The sequence below is a fragment of the Panthera onca genome, chromosome F2 (genome assembly GCF_046562875.1).
Source record: "Panthera onca isolate mPanOnc1 chromosome F2, mPanOnc1 haplotype 2, whole genome shotgun sequence".
Lineage (NCBI taxonomy): Eukaryota > Metazoa > Chordata > Mammalia > Carnivora > Felidae > Panthera > Panthera onca.
This window is the reverse complement of record NC_138356.1, coordinates 80,189,235-80,204,637: the sequence shown is the minus strand read 5'-3', so window position 1 is coordinate 80,204,637 and position 15,403 is coordinate 80,189,235. Positions and strand designations below refer to the sequence as shown.

Sequence of the window (15,403 nt, the reverse complement as noted above, 5' to 3'; positions counted from 1 at the left end):
CGGGTGAGTTTTGTGAGTTACATTTCAATTTGAAAAACTAGAGAAAGAAGGAAAAAACCTACTTCAAAGGATGGCCTTTCCTCACCCCTCCAGGCAGTGGGGGCCTGCAGAGTCTTGTCCAGAGCCCCGTCTGTCGTGGAGCTTGCCCTTTGTGCTGGAATTGTGTGTTTACATGCGTTTTTCCTTCAGGGACCATCTCCTCGGCGTGGGGTGGGACGCGTGGTCTGTGTGTGTCCGTAACTCAGCTTATTGTACATGTTCCATAAAAGCTTGTTAAATAAATGTTGTGTGGGTAAGGAGTGAAATCAGGTTCTTTCCCGGAAAGATTAGTCGGGAGGCCTGTGAGCTACAACGATAAATACAAGTCAGAATACAGTAATGGAGTAAGTTCTTTAATGGAAGTTTAGCAATGTGCTCTGGAACCATTAAATATAAGAAATTCTTAAAATGGACTTAAACTCCATAATTCGATTTAAGGGGGCTAGAGATTGGTCGGTGGAATATATCCATACTTCAGGGAGCTGTAACATTAGGGCCCCTGTGGTGGGCACTTATCCAGAAGGAAGGGTCCCTGCTCATGACCCACATAGGGACCAGCTGGGTCGGTAGTGTCCCTGAAGAAGGGCGGGGGGGGGGGGGGGGGGCACGGCCTGTGCTGTATGCTCTTTGCCTGGTCCAGTCTCTCACGAACGTGTAGTGCAGTTTCCCAGAGGCTACGTGACCTGTGACATCACCACAGATTGAACGCAGAGGTAGATGGGAGACTCCAGCTCACTGTATCAAGTCATACATTAAAGACATTTGTAAAAATATAAAACAGTACCAGCCTTCCAGCCTATATTTTTGTTTTGGAAAATAGTTATTGTTCATCAATATATAATATATAGTGGGATTATTATTATTTTAAAAAGGAATGAACACATACCTATTAAAATCTGTTTTTAGTTATAGTTTCAGATATGGTAAATATCTGTCGATGTAACCTGCACAGAAAAAAATTCTTTGTGATCCTCAGTGATTTTCACAGCGCGAAGGGGTGTTAAGACCAAAAGGTTTGGGGAGCGTTGCAGTCATAGACATGAACACTGTAGAGTAACTTAGAAGGCCCGGGGCCGAGCTTGATTCTTAGGCTCTGCCTGCCTGCCGGCCGTACTCTAAGTAACCGTGGCTGCCTTTGAGGACCAGACAGGCTTACAGGTGTTTGCTCCAAAGGAAACCGATGCATTTTAGGGCGTATGGCGGGGCAAGGTGTTGTGGGCCGGCTTTGCTGTCTTATTTTTGAACGTTTTCAATCCGGAGCATCTGTCGCTCCCTGGCTCTGTAGTGTCAGGGTCTGGCACTGGGCCTGCCATGTGGTGGGCACTCAAGTGTTGGTGACAAGGATGAAGAGCCTGGCCTGTTCCACGTGTGTGCTCAGTCTCCCAGTGAGACCTCGAGTCTCCCGACAGTGTTCTGTGTTGCCAGCTTCGGCATGGGCGTGGGAAAGGTAGTGGGTGCTACGCTCCTGTTGGGAACAAAACCCGTGATCTGGAGGAACCATCTTTGTTTTGGGGAGAAACTGGCACTTCTACATAATCGAATTGTTCCGTGTTCAGATCATTCTTAGGCCCTGCAGGTTGAGCTCATGATGGGCCACTAACTTTACTAATTGTATTTTTTTTTTGTTTTTAAAACACCCAGCTGCCCTTGAGGGGTTATGTTCCGCGTCTGTCATCTGTCACTATCCTGGTGGAACTGGGGGTAAGACTGGAGCTCGCAGGTTCCAGGGGAGCTCTCTCCCTGCTGAAGCAGCCAACAGACACCGACCAGGTAAGCTCTGTGCCTTCCTCCCGCCCGGACTCCTTCCCTGCCTCTTAAGGATGCAGGAGTAATTGATTACGTTTCTCTCTGAGTGAAACCTGACTAATGTTTACATAAAATATAAAAGCCGTTGAGTCAGAAATCTTGGACGAGACGTTTTTTTCTGATTTTATTGAGTACTGATCTTATGGAATCTTACTATTGATGGATTACAATGATTGTTTCATTTCTGGAACACTTGAATAAAGTTTCTTGGTAGACTGGCCTCAAAGTTCTGTGCCTGGGTCTTTTTCCCAGGTGTCAACTTTAACAGCTGATTCAGGGCTTGGTCTCTTCCTTAGTTTTCAGTTTGATGACATTCTTTCTCTCTTTTCTTTTTTAAAGTTTAGTTATTTATTTTGAGACTCCTGCGAGGCGGGGAGGGACAGAGAGAGAGAGGAAGAGGGAGAGGGAGGTCCCAAGCAGGCTCCACGCTGTCAGCACAGAGCCCGATGCGGGGCTTGATCTTACGAACCATGAGATCATGACCTGAGCTGAAATCAAGAGTCGGACGCTTAATAGACCGAGCCACCCAGGCGCCCCGATGAAGTTCTTTTAATAAGTTCAGTTTGATCTGCTTAGGTTTGTCAGCACCGGTGAGGGGTAAAACGTCTTCTTGGAGCAGCAGACTTACAAGTGTTTTTCGAATAAACTTGAGCCTTTTGGCCCTTAAGGGATGAACTTGTCATACTGCTTAGGTCATGAAGATAAGAGCAAAGAGTGTGGAGATCAAGGCCTCATGCACAACCTTGAGGTGGTTTTTGATCCATGAGATTCTTTGACACTTTTTCCCCCAGAGAGAAAGCCCTTGGTAGTAAATGTGTATTGGGTAGGGGAGTGGCTTGAATGTATTTTGTCCTGACTTCACCTGTGACCAACAGACAGTGAGACGCGACCTTCGGGAGCTGGTTTCCTGCGGCTGCACAGTTGTGTGTAGGGCTGCATGGGTGGGTCTGTAATGGTTCTAGAAGAGAAGATATTTTATCCTTCTTCGGCACAGCATCCTGGATGACTTCAGTCGTCCCCCAGTTACTTGATGGGAAGGGAAAGCTGGCTGAGAGGCCGAGTGCATGGCTGTGGTCCTGGCTGCGGCCCTGTGGCCCTGCGGTGGGGCTCTCCTGCTTCCCCAGTCAGTCTCCTGCACATTCTGGGAGTGCCTTCTGGTGGGGATGGTTGTTTCCCTTGTGATTTGAAGAGTTCTGATGTGTTGAGACTGTTGTACTGATGTGATTAGTGAGACTCAAGACTTTTTAGAGAAATGTTTCATTTTTCCACTTTGCTGAGTGTAGGCAAAAAAAAAAAAAAGGTTTAAACTTTTCTGAGAAACTGCTCTGTCTGCAGTAGAGAAGTGTTTTTATTTAGCCTCGCGTCGTGTAGACTGCCCGGGCGCTCTGACCGTTGGAGGCACCGATGAGAAGGCTGTGCAGTGAAGCCCAGGTGAGGGCAGACAGAGCTGGGCTGATTTTACTTCCCTTCTCGCAGAAGAGGGTTCAGGTCTGCTGCCGTGCTCGGTGGCACGGACAGGTGTGTCGTTTCGTCCTGAATAGTGACCCCGGGGCTGTCCGCCGCACCCTCCTCTTACGTCACGGCAGATGGCATCAAGACCAGACGATCTGGTTGTTAACATTCTCCCTGCGTTTGCATCCATTCCTTCCTCAACAGCAGAAATGCACATTGTCCTTTACTGTCAGCATTTACTATCAGTGGGACCTGGAGCATTTAGGCTCCTGGTGCCTCAGTTGCTCTGTCTCCAGAACGGGGAAGGTAGTGACAGTATTCCCCTCCTAGGGTTCCTGTGAAGGTGCCCGAGATGGACCTGTCCTACCCGGCCCTGGGTAACTGTCAGCGACAATGTCATCGAGAGTGTTAGGGTGAGCAGTAGGTAGTTTGAAGACTTGGTGATGTGAATTAATGAGTACGGTTAGAATACCCCAGACATCTCGGATCCGGCAGACGTCCTTGGATGAAAGGAAATTGTTTCTCTCCTAACATCGAGTTATTGTAGTTGCAGAAGAATTCTGTAGTCCCTGCCTCTTTTGCTTTCGTTCTCCTTTTTTTTTTCCTTCAACTTTCTTAGTATTCAAAAGTTAGAAGCCACAAATTCTTTTATTCTGGAAGCTTGCATGTGAACTTGTAATGCTATAATTAATGGACAAACCTTGGTTTATTAAGAAAATCAATAGGACATTCTGCAGTCAATGTGAAGAGAAATGCTTATTGACTCGTACATGTTTCTTTTTTGTGGTTACCTCTACTCTTTGGTCTGTCTTCATGTGTTAATCATCACCATCATTGTCATGATCAAAACAGCTATGGATTACTCAGCACCTGCCTAGGCCAGTGGCTGTGCTCAGCGCTGTCCTTATGTCCTGCCTCCCAGCAGGTGTTGGAGGGCACATATCAGTATCTCCTTTCTGCAGGTGAGGCACTGAGGCAGAAAGAGCTGGGCCCCAGCCCCTGGTCATGCAGCCAGTGAAGGCAGACTTGGGGCCGGGGCCCAGGTTGCTCTGACTGTGCAGCTTGTGTTCTGGGTTGCTGCTCTGACCAGCCGCCCGTTGACTGGTTTCCAGAGCACTGGTGAGTTCATCACTGCCACTTTTTAGTGATCTCAGCCTGATGAGGCCTTAAAAGAAGAGATCAGTGAGACCATGAGACAGAGGGACATAGATTGAAATGATATATATTAAAAAAAATTTTTTTTTAACATTTATTTGTTTCTGAGAGACAGAGAGAGACAAGGCACAAGCAGGGGAGGGGCAGAGAGACACGCACAGAATCCGAAGCAGCTCCAGGCTCTGAGCTGTCAGCACAGAGCCTGATGTGGGGCTCGAACCCACGGACCGTGAGATCACGCCCTGAGCTGAAGCTGGCGGCTTAACCGACTGAGCTGCCCAGGCGTCCCTGAAATGACATATTTTTGCAATTGATTTAGTCTCAGCCAACAATGTAAAAAGTTAACATTTTAGTTTCAACTCTGTAAGCACTAAAAAATAAAACATTTAAAATGATTACAGTGCAAAAGAGAAGTGGGCTTTGAAAATCCAGCCATCAGTGCTAATGGCTTAGCCCTTGCTTTTCCCTGGTGATGCTTGTTGGGAGAAAACCTCCAAAGACAGAAATGGTTTTCTGTAGCCATTAGTACAGAAGAAAAGATGAAGTTAGTGAATGTTGAGAGAAGGTAAAAACCTAGACTCTTCTCTTTCTGCTGGTGAGCACGCAGATTCTATGGGACTTGGGACTTGCTTTTTATGGCCTAAGTATATTTCCTCACCTGTGAAATTTGAGTGGTGTTATTTAATTTGTGTGATTATGAGAGTTAGCTGCCTTGTATGCAAAGCACCTAAGAGGTGCTCAGTAAGCATTTGCTGTCACAATAGCATAGATTATTTACAAGTATCAACCCTGAATACTGAAGAGGGCAGTTTGTTTCTGATGCATGCTCCATACGTATATGCATATGATAATACGAGTATGATTGAAAGTGATAGGGACCCAGTTACATTGTTTTAGTGGGGTATGAAGCTTTGATGGGATCAGTGTCGTTCTAGTGACATAGGGAATAGCTAAATTGCCTTAAGATGGAGAACTTAAAGATTATTTGTATAGAACGTGTGTTTTTACAACTTAGAATTCATATTGCCATGTAACCATTAAAACCTTTACATTACATAGCCAGTATGTTTAGAAAACTTGATATTGAGCTGTTTTCAGGGAATAAGCTTATCTCTTTTGTGAGTGAAGAAAATTTTGATTTTTTTCTGTACTCTTAATAGGTTAAAACAAGTCAAAATGTTCATTTGGCATCACTTTTTTTTTTTAAATAGAGGGAATAATAGAAGGGGGGAACTCATGCTGTTTTACTATGTAAATAAACATTTTTGTATTTCAACAAAGTTGTATGATGTATAGTTACCAGCTCTTTGGGCAGTATTTTGCAAGACACTTAGAATACCTACCTACTGTTAGAAAAAAACCGATGTGACCTTTATGAACACAGGGTTAGCATAGATCTGCTGGGTATTGGTAAGTGCAACAAGCAAGGACTAGGAGTAAGCTTTCCTACTGATGGCTGGAAGGACAGATTCCCTGGGTCTCAGTCTCCCTGTCTGCAAAACGAAGAGGCTGGACCCGACGCCCAAGACTCCTTCCCGTTCAGATTAGTTTCCGTGAGCCTGTGTCTTGTTTATATTCGGGAGTGTTAAGGATCCCAGATCAAGTGCTGAGTACGCTCCCTTCCCTGAAGCTGCCGTGTCCTCGCTGTGTGCTCGCTAAGCTTTCGGTGAAGGTGTCTGAGCACCCTGTTTTTAAAACCCTTGCTGATCTTTTTTCTTACCGCGCAGGCAATTTCTCTTGCACCTTTTCCAGCAGCGTAGAAAGCCTTTCTGTGGCCGTAGGTGGCGCTGTTGCACCTTTGAAAAGTCTTAGTCTCACTTTTCCTGTTTGTAAAAGAAGATTTATTTAACCAACAGTCCTTTAATTTGATTTTTTTTTTTTTTTGTTTCGTGTTTCAGAATGGTACAGCGTCCATTCTGTCTAGGCGTTCCACTTATATCTTATTTTTATTCTGTCATCTCGGTGTGAAAATTTCAGATGTGCTGTGTGAACAGTGGTGAAGACTTTCTTCCAGTGTTAGAAGCCAGGCAGCCGTGATTTCATAACAGGGGTAGATGCAGCGCCCGGAGCGCCTTCAAGCTGCAGAACCGCGAACTCTCTGAGGGTTAATCAGAGGAAGGTGATTTGGTTTCGGGGACCGAGCCTCGTGTTTCGTCTCGGGCGTGAGCGTGCAGGCCGCCACTTAGTCGTGCGACCTGGCGTCAGTTCTCTGAGATTTGTCCTCATCTGGATGAGGATGCTAATGTCTTCTTTGGAGAATTATGAGGATTAGGGAGAAATTTTGTCAAGCGTTTAGCACAGTGGTTATCTCGTAAAAGAGCTCGTGAACTTTAGCTGTTATGTTGCACAAAGCCGTTATTTTATACTCTTTGGTGATTACTAAAATTGGAAGTGACAGTTCCACGAAGAAAGATGCAGTTAAGAAGTGAGTGAACGGTTTGAGGAGGGTCGGTAGCTCCTGTGGCCGTAATTTAGCGGCAGCGTCAGAGATGGGGCGTTCTGTAGTCAACCCACCTGAAGTCACAGAACTGTTCGTTAATTAAGCGTATGTTGGGGCTTAAGGGGTCCAATAATTGCACTCCTGTGTTCTCCACCAGCCAACTGGGAGATGAGGTGGGAGTGGGCAGGAGGAGACAGATGTCACCTTTATTACTGATAAAGCCGCATTCTCCACGAAATTTAGGGGTGCAGGAAAATGTTCCTCCTGTATCTGGAACTGGTCAGACCGGCCCAGGGGGCTCTGGGCCTGAGGGGACCTGCCCAAGTCTTCAGGACACGGGGTAAGCCGGACACCCTAGGGAAGAAGAGGGGTTCACATGCTCTGCTCGCCCCCCAAACTTTCCCGAAGCCACGCCACGCGTGTGAGGAGGACGAGCCGGGCCACACGGTCAGAAGCGTTACGGCGAGAGCCCTCCTCGCGGGGACCGGAGCAGTGGGAGGAATGGCCCCTTCCTCCCACTTTCCACAGGTCACGGGGTAGAGCAGAAGGGTACTCCCCAAGAGCTTGTAAGTGGGACAACGAGGAACTATGGAAGATGATTAGAAGGGAGATTTGTGAAGTCACCTTAATAGTTACCGTTCGTTGAGCGCTTCACATGTGCTATCCGTGTTTCTCAGAGCGTGCCTGATGCAATCCCTGAATCCTCACAGCAGCCCGGCAGGGTAGGCTTGATGATTGCCCCCATTTTACGGATGTGGACACTGAGGCACAGAGAGGGTAGGCAACCCGACCAAGCTCACGGAGCTGGCGTCAGAGCAGGGACCTGGCAGTGTGGCTGGGCTCCCGGAGACTGGTTTCAGGTGTTTCTGGGACGTCAGCCCGTCTGCAGGTCTGCATGTGTGTCTGTCCGTCAGTCAGGGCTCTGCCAGCCTAGAAAGCCTGGCAGAGGGAGAGTTACGCAAGTGTTGACCGTGGTGTCCGTGGGAGTCACTGTGGCCAGCCTCGATTGTTCGTCCAGGCGGCAAGTCCGTCCCCCTAACAGATATTTGGTCCTAGTGAATCTACGAAAACCCGTCCTGCTCTGCTTCTGTCCGTGATCGGGCCGTTGAGGGGCAGTGTGCTCTTCCCCTGTGATATTTGCACTGTGATATTTGGTCTGCTCGGTAACTTTTTGTCTTCTGTTACACTAACAAGTTCAACCTCTGCTCTTCTTACGTTAGTCTCTTAGGAGTTCGGTTAATGTGAAATCGGTCCATTGGAGCCTCATGATGCTGATAATCAAATTTCAGAGCCCGTCAGGGTACTTGTAGCCGTGGAGACCGGGCTGCAGGACACCCTTTCTCTCACTGTGCGATATCCTCAGACAGCACCCACTATTCCCGTGTCCCCCACCCTTCCGAACAGGCCAGGTAACAGACAGCAAAGTACTTGGGCTGCTCCTCCCAGTGAGAACACTGGTAAGTGGCTGGAGGTGAGCTAATAAAAGGAAAGGCTCCCAGGAAGTCCAATTAGATGTTAAAGTCCATTTGGGAAAGGACTGTCTACTTTTTTTGTGGCTGAGCTTTTTCTTTGCTGTTTGAAGAAACTATCTGGGCCATGTGGCTCACAGACTCACACGGGATGAGATGAAGGGAATTTAAAAGGCAGACGAGGGTTGTTTTAGGCGGTCCCTCCAGGCCAGTGAGAAGTGATAGTCCTCGGCCTGTGTGAGACGTGAGACAAAGACTCTTACACACGGACGAAGGTAACTTTAAAAGCCCTGCAGTCGCAGTGCACTTAGTATGGGGCCCGGTTCGTCACTACGTGTGCCGAGAGGTCAAGTAATTGATGGTTGTGATAATGACTGAGCTGAGGCAGGAAAAAGTTTCAGTCTCATTCCCTATTTAACAGACAGGGCACAATGTAATATACTCGAGCAGGTTTTCCAATGAAGGAGAAGTTCGTAGGGTCATCTGGAAGCCCCCAGTTCCCCAAAGTGTCCCTGTAGGGGAGGTCTGTGTGTTCTTCACAGAGCACGTGTCTTGGGGGGTGGGGCGGTGGGGCGTCCCTGGCTCCTCGGAGCTACGGTTTCGTCATCAGCCGTGTGGGGCTAATCGTCGCTGTCCACTCTGTGGGGATGCTGTGAGAATCACACGGCCACACACAATGTTGTCAAGCACGTGCTTGGTGTATAGCTGGTATTCAGTAGAAGCACCTTTTTTGTTTTTTTTATGTTTGTTTTTATTTTTCAAATTTTATTATAGTCATGGCTTTCACATCGCAGTGATTGTTTTTGTCTTCATTTAACAGTAGAGATTGCAGTACACAAACTAGCTCTTAAATAGGATTGTGGGACGTAGTCTCTGTATTATCAATTGAATGAATATGACTAGCTTTTACTGGGACACACCTTTTGGAACTTGTCAACATATTTGCAAATGATCGTAGCTAATGATAAGCACAACTCTTAGATCAGTGTTTCTTCAGGTGACAGGGAATTCTGTCCTCCAGAGAAGGCTAGTTGGATCTCATTAGTATCTGGGTAGTTTAGCAGATGATCAAGGCTTTCAAAAGCTTCTTGATAATAGTGGAGTTAACTGTTTGGTATTGCACCTTCTAGAAGTTGGAGATCCGTAGCTGGTGAGGTGTGCAGCGATTCAGTGAACCAGTGTGAGATTTCAGGAGGGTAGAGCTAAGTTCCATATAACCTTCCAATAACTTTCCCCTCCGTTCCAAGCTGTGGGCGTATATTTGCACACAAAAAAATGACTGTTCCTTTGTCGTTTGGCTTATTTGTGGGAATAAGAAATTCTCCTTGGTTAAGGCGAGTAGGGGAGTATGCACTTGGAAGGTGGGAGGGCAGGAGGCAAGAGGCACTTTACAGTTTGTGCAGGGTGTGGGTGATGGCAGCTTTTTTTTTTTTTTCCTTCCAAAGTAAAAAGGCACCAAACTTGTGTGACATACTGTTATTCAGAATTGCTCTTCTGATGAGAGAGACGTGCCTCAGAGTTTTCAAGGCAATGTGAAGCATGAAATGTGATTAGTAGCTGTCTTTAAAAATAGTTTTGTTTTCCAAATAAAAGACCATACTCTGTTCTTTCTTCCAGGGGCACAAGAAGTTCTCATTGATCCAGGTACATGATCTATGTGCTTAGTTTCTTTTGGTTCTTTAAGTGCTTGTTTCATGGTGGTGTGAGTGAATGGTTAAAATTTCTGGATTATGATCTTTGGAACATTCTGATTTAAGTAACTTTAAATCAGAACTGTTAACTACTTGATTATTGTGTGGTCTTTGTTTGACGGGGCACCCTGCTGATTTATGTTGTCTGTTGAAGAGGTATATTCTTTGTCTCGCATGGTTACGTGAATGATTTGCAATGATTTAAAATTCTTTGAATGCATCGAGCATGCTTATCCAGTTAATTGTGAATTTATTCATAGTAATGACTTTACTTTGATTTTGTGGTTTATGCTCTCTCAACATGAATTTAAATTCTTTACTGCATCCTGTATATGTATTCTTAACAGAGAAAGAAATTTTGTGTTTTACAGAGGTGGGTTTTTCTTTCTTAACTTCTGTAATTAATGCAGCTAAATCTCTTTTATTGTAGTGCCCAATTATTTCATAATGAGCTCTATTATTTTCTGGGTTAATTAGAATCAATGACAAAAGATAAATAAAAAATCAAAAAATTTCTTCCTTTGAGGAGTAGAAATCGGACAGTCATGCTAATAAATGTTTTGTGACCAGTGCATTTATTTCAATCTCACAATGTGTCTCCGTTCTGAAATGAAATTGCTTCAGATTTGCAGATTTCTGTTTTCACATCTGTGTTGAATCCTTCCTCTAGAAGATGTTCCATGATAGTTTCTTTCTTCCTTTCTTTCTCTTTTCTTTCTCTTTTCTTTCTTTCTCTCTCTCTCTCTTTCTTTCTTTCTTTCTCTTTCTTTCTTTCTTTCTTTCTTTCTTTCTTTCTTTCATTTCCTTCTGTCCTTCTGTCCTTCTGTCTGTCCTTCTTTCCTTCTGTCCTTTCTTCCTTTCTTCCTTCTTCCCCTTAGGTTATTGAGATATAATTGACATACGATTGTGCTAATTTCCTGACAGGGTTTGTGGAAGGTGTAGAGAAAGGAAAACAAAGGACTTGATTTGTTTTCTGGAGACCTGGGTTGCGATGAGGAAATAATTTGGGGGTGGCTGAGGGACGAATGGCCCCCCCAGCCCCCCACTGAGAAGCTGAACAATGACATTGCTGTCGGGTATACTGATGTTTGATCAGTAGAAGTTGCTGAGCCCAATCTGGCTAGTTCTGCCTGATGGAAGTACTGAATTTTAGTGTGTCAACCACTACTGGCAGGAGAAGTAGATACTTACACCAAGTAGAAGTAGCTTTGAGCTGTCAGAAAACCAGTCCTTTGTTGAGAGAAAAGAATACATCTTTTTTATTCCTGAAACTTTTCAAAATGAGGTTGAATGGAAATGAAATCGAGTTTAGAGTAATGGAGGTAGAAGGGGGGGGGTCTACGGGTTTTGTCATATGGGGACATGTGGGAATCCTGTGGTCGAGGTTGAAGCTGGCAGGGAAGGGCGCAGAAACCAGCATGGGGTGTCCCAGGGCATCTTCTGTAGCAGTCCCAACTTGATCTTTGTTCCTAGGGGAGGGCAAGTAGAACATTGAGGTGCTGCTCTCCCCCTACCTCCCAGCTCCTGCCATTCTGCTCCTGGCCTCTGCTCACGGGGCCTTTGGTGCCAGGGCCAACTTCCTCACTAAGGTCTGATCTTTCAGGCCTTAGTCTTGAGGGGGTTCAGAGCAAGTCTCCCCAAACTGTGCCTGCTTGGCATGTGGACTATTTGGAGTTGAAGGCAATTGGAACTCTGTGGGATCAAGAGAAACTTTAGTTCCTCTCTTACCTACCTAGAAGAATCTCAGTTTGGTACCTTTTCCAGAATAAGAGTTATTACCAATGATAAATTTTATGTACATAACCCGTATGGAATGCAGACTGGTGTAGCCACACTGGAGAACAGTGTGGAGGTTCCTCAAAAAACTAAAAATAGAATTACCCTGTGACCCAGCAATTGCACTATTAGGTGTTTACCCAAAGGATACAAAAATACAGATTCGAAGGGGTACCTGCATCCCAGTGTTTGTAGCAGCACTATCAACCATAGCCAAACTACAGAGAGAGCCCAAATGTCCATTGACTGATGAATCGGTAAAGAAGAGATCTGTATTTACAGTAGAATATTACTCAGCCATCAAAACGTATGAAATCTTGCCATTTGCAATGACATGGATGGAGCTAGAGGGTATGACGCTGAGCAAAATAAGTCCATCAGAGAAAAGCCCCATATTATTTCAGCCATATGTGGAATTTATTTTTTTATTTTCTATTTTTTTAAAAATATAATTTATTGTCAAACTGGTTTCCATACAACACCCAGTGCTCATCCCAACAAATGCCCTCCTCCATGCCCATCACCCACTTTCCTCTCTCCGCCTCCCCCCCCCCCCCATCAACCCTCAGTTTGTTCTCACCTTAAGAGTCTCTTATGGTTTGCCTCCCTCCCTCTCTGTAACTTTCTTTTTTCCCCCTTCCCCTCCCTTATGGTCTTCTGGTAAGTTCCTCAAGATCCACCATATGTGGAACTGAAGAAACAAAACAGATGAACATATGGGAAACGGGGAGAGGAGAAGAGAGGGAAACAAACCACAAGAGACTCTCAATGATAGAGAACAAACCGAAGGTTGATGGAGGCAGGAGGGTGGGCGATGGGCTAGATGGGTGATGGGGATCAAGGAGGGCCCTTGTGGTGATGGGCACTGGGTATTGCATGTAAGTGATGAATCACTGAATTCTACTCCAGAGGCCAATATTGCACTGTATGTTAACTAACTAAAAATTAAATTAGAAAGAAAAAAGGAAAGAAAAATGACCCATCTGTATGGCAGGGCATATATCTAATTACCAAACATGTGCCTTTCTTCTTATTGCCCTGTAAATTGTGCTCCTTCCCTTTAAAGCCCAGGCCTTTCCCATTCCTTAGCTCAGGATGGCGTAGGTTCATCATTTTACCTTTCTGTCTCTGTAGCTCATGAACGTGGGGTTCTTGAATGCACGAAATTAAATTTCGTTTTCTGTTAATTTGTGTCATATCGGGAATCTGGGCGGCTCAGTCAGTTGAGTGTCCAACTTCAGCTCGGGTCATAATCTCATGGTTTGTGAATTCGAGCCCCACATCAGGCTTGCTGCTGTCAGTATGGAGCCTGCTTTGGATTCTCTGTCCCCCCGCCCTCTCTCTGTCCCTCCCTTGCTCATGCTCTCTCGCTCAAAAATAAATAAACCTTTAAAAAATTTTTGTCTCGTGTCAATTTAATTCTTAGACCATCCAGAGGAACCTTTGAAGGGTAGAGGAAAATTTTTCCTCTGCAACAATTTCTTTCCTGCTACTTAAACCCTGGCAAATGTGTTGGTAGGGAATCACTTCATCACTCCTTGGAGCAATGTAGAATGATTCTTCTTTGTTTCTAAATCTGAACAGCGGATGTTCTCTCTGGGGTCACAGAATTGTTCAGCTCCCTAGAAAAGCCTTCCACATGAAGTCATGACAAAATTGGATCACTTCCATTTTATTTTTGAAATTGAATTGGATATACCATTCAAAGCAAACTTTCAGATTTTTTTTTTTTATACCTGCTTTTCCTACAGCTGTCTTGAGGGCCAGAAGGAAGAGTTTGACAGCGTTTGGGTGCTTGGTCTGGTATTTGTTTTAAGAACCAAGCTTCTCCTCAAGTGGTGCTGGGAAAACTGGACAGTGACATGCAGAAGAATGAACCTGGAGCACTTTCTTACACCAGACACAAAAATAAACTCAAAATGGATGAAAGACCTAAATGTGAGACAGGAAGCCATCAAAATTCTAGAAGAGAAAACAGGCAGCAACCTCTTTGACCTTAGCCGCAGCAACTTCTTAGTCAACACGTCTCCAGAGTCAAGGGAAACAAAAGCAAAAATGAACTATTGGGACCTCACCAAAATAAAAAGCTTCTGCACAGCAAAAGAAACAATCAGCAAAACTAAAAGGCAACCAACAGAATGGGAGAAGATATTTGCAAATGACATATCAGATAAAGGGTTAGTATCCAAAATCTATAAAGAACTTATCGAACTCAACACCCAAAAAACAAATAATCCAGTGAAGAAATGGGCAAAAGACATGAATAGACACTTCTCCAAAGAAGACATCCAGATGGCCAACCGACACATGAAAAAATGCTTAACATCACTCATCATCAGGGAAATACAAATCAAAAACCACAATGAGATACCACCTTCCACCTGTCAGAATGGCTAACATTAACAACTCAGGCAACACCAGATGGTGGCGAGGATGTGGAGAAAGGGGATCTCTTTTGCATTGTTGGTGGGAATGCAAGCTGGTGCAGCCACTCTGGAGAACAGTATGGAGGTTCCTCAATAAACTAAGAATAGAACTACCCTATGACCCAGCAATTGCACTACTAGGTATTTATCCACAGGATACAAAAATGCCGATTCGAAGGGGCATATGCACCCCAGTGTTTATAGCAGCACTGTCGACAATAGCCAAAGTATGGAAAGAGCCCAAATGTCCCATCGACTGACGACTGGATAAAGCAGATGTGGTATATATACCACAGAGTACTGCTCGGCCATCAAAAAGAATGAAATCTTGCCATTTGCAACAGTGTGGATGGAACTAAAGTGTATTATGCTAAGCAAAATAAGTCAGAGAAAGACAAATATCATATGATTTCACTGAAATGTGGAATTTATGAAACAAAACATCAACATGGGGGAGGGAAGCAAAAATAAGATAACAGAGAGGGGGACAAACTATAAGAGACTTTTAAATGCAGGGAACAAACTGAGGCTTGCTGGAGGGGAGGTGTGGAGATGGGCTGAGTGCATGATGGGCATTAAGGAGGGCACTTGTTGGGATGAGCACTGGGCGTCAAATGTAAGTGATGAATCGCTAAATTCTGTTCTTGAAATCATTATTACACTGTATGTTAACTAACTTGGACTAAAAAAAAAAAAATTAAAAAAAAAAGAAGAAAAAGAACCAAGTTTCTCCTTTAGTCGTTTCTAGCAGCTAGGCTTTTGAGCCCTTGATCTGCATTTGAAACAGAATACTTCCTGGTGTCAAACTGTTGTTTTTTTTTTTTTTTTTTGTCACTTCTGAACATGTCATGTCCATTCAGCAACTGTTTCAACTGTTGGCCAATTTCAGCTAATTCAAATTTGCTTTCCTGTTTTCACATTGAAGGGATTTTCTCTGCCTATAATAAAAATAAGCAAGAGGCGCCCGAGTGGCTCAGTTGGTCATAATCTCATGGCTCGTGAGTTCGAGCCCCACGCTGGGCTCTGCTCTGACATGTTGGAGCCTGCTTGGGATTCTCTCTCTCTCTCTCTCTCTCTCTCTCTCTCTGTCTCACTCTCCCTCCCTCCCCCTTTCTCTGCCCCTTCCCCACTGGCACTGTCTCTGTCTCT

General features: G+C 44.9%; 1 protein-coding gene across 6 annotated transcripts in view; it reads left to right on the top strand.

Annotated features, from left to right (window-relative positions):
- The window catches only part of TRAPPC9 (trafficking protein particle complex subunit 9), a 570,835-nt gene that overhangs the window by 19,814 nt on the left and 535,618 nt on the right, over positions 1 to 15,403 (top strand). For 5 of the 6 annotated variants that reach the window (XM_060611405.3, XM_060611407.3, XM_060611404.3 and 2 more), the window contains 2 exons: positions 1,681 to 1,809; positions 9,979 to 10,005. In XM_060611405.3, the coding sequence (XP_060467388.1) occupies positions 1,681 to 1,809; positions 9,979 to 10,005 (156 nt within the window). The remainder of the gene's footprint in view (positions 1 to 1,680; positions 1,810 to 9,978; positions 10,006 to 15,403) is intronic. The other variant, XM_060611403.3, reaches the window with a different exon arrangement.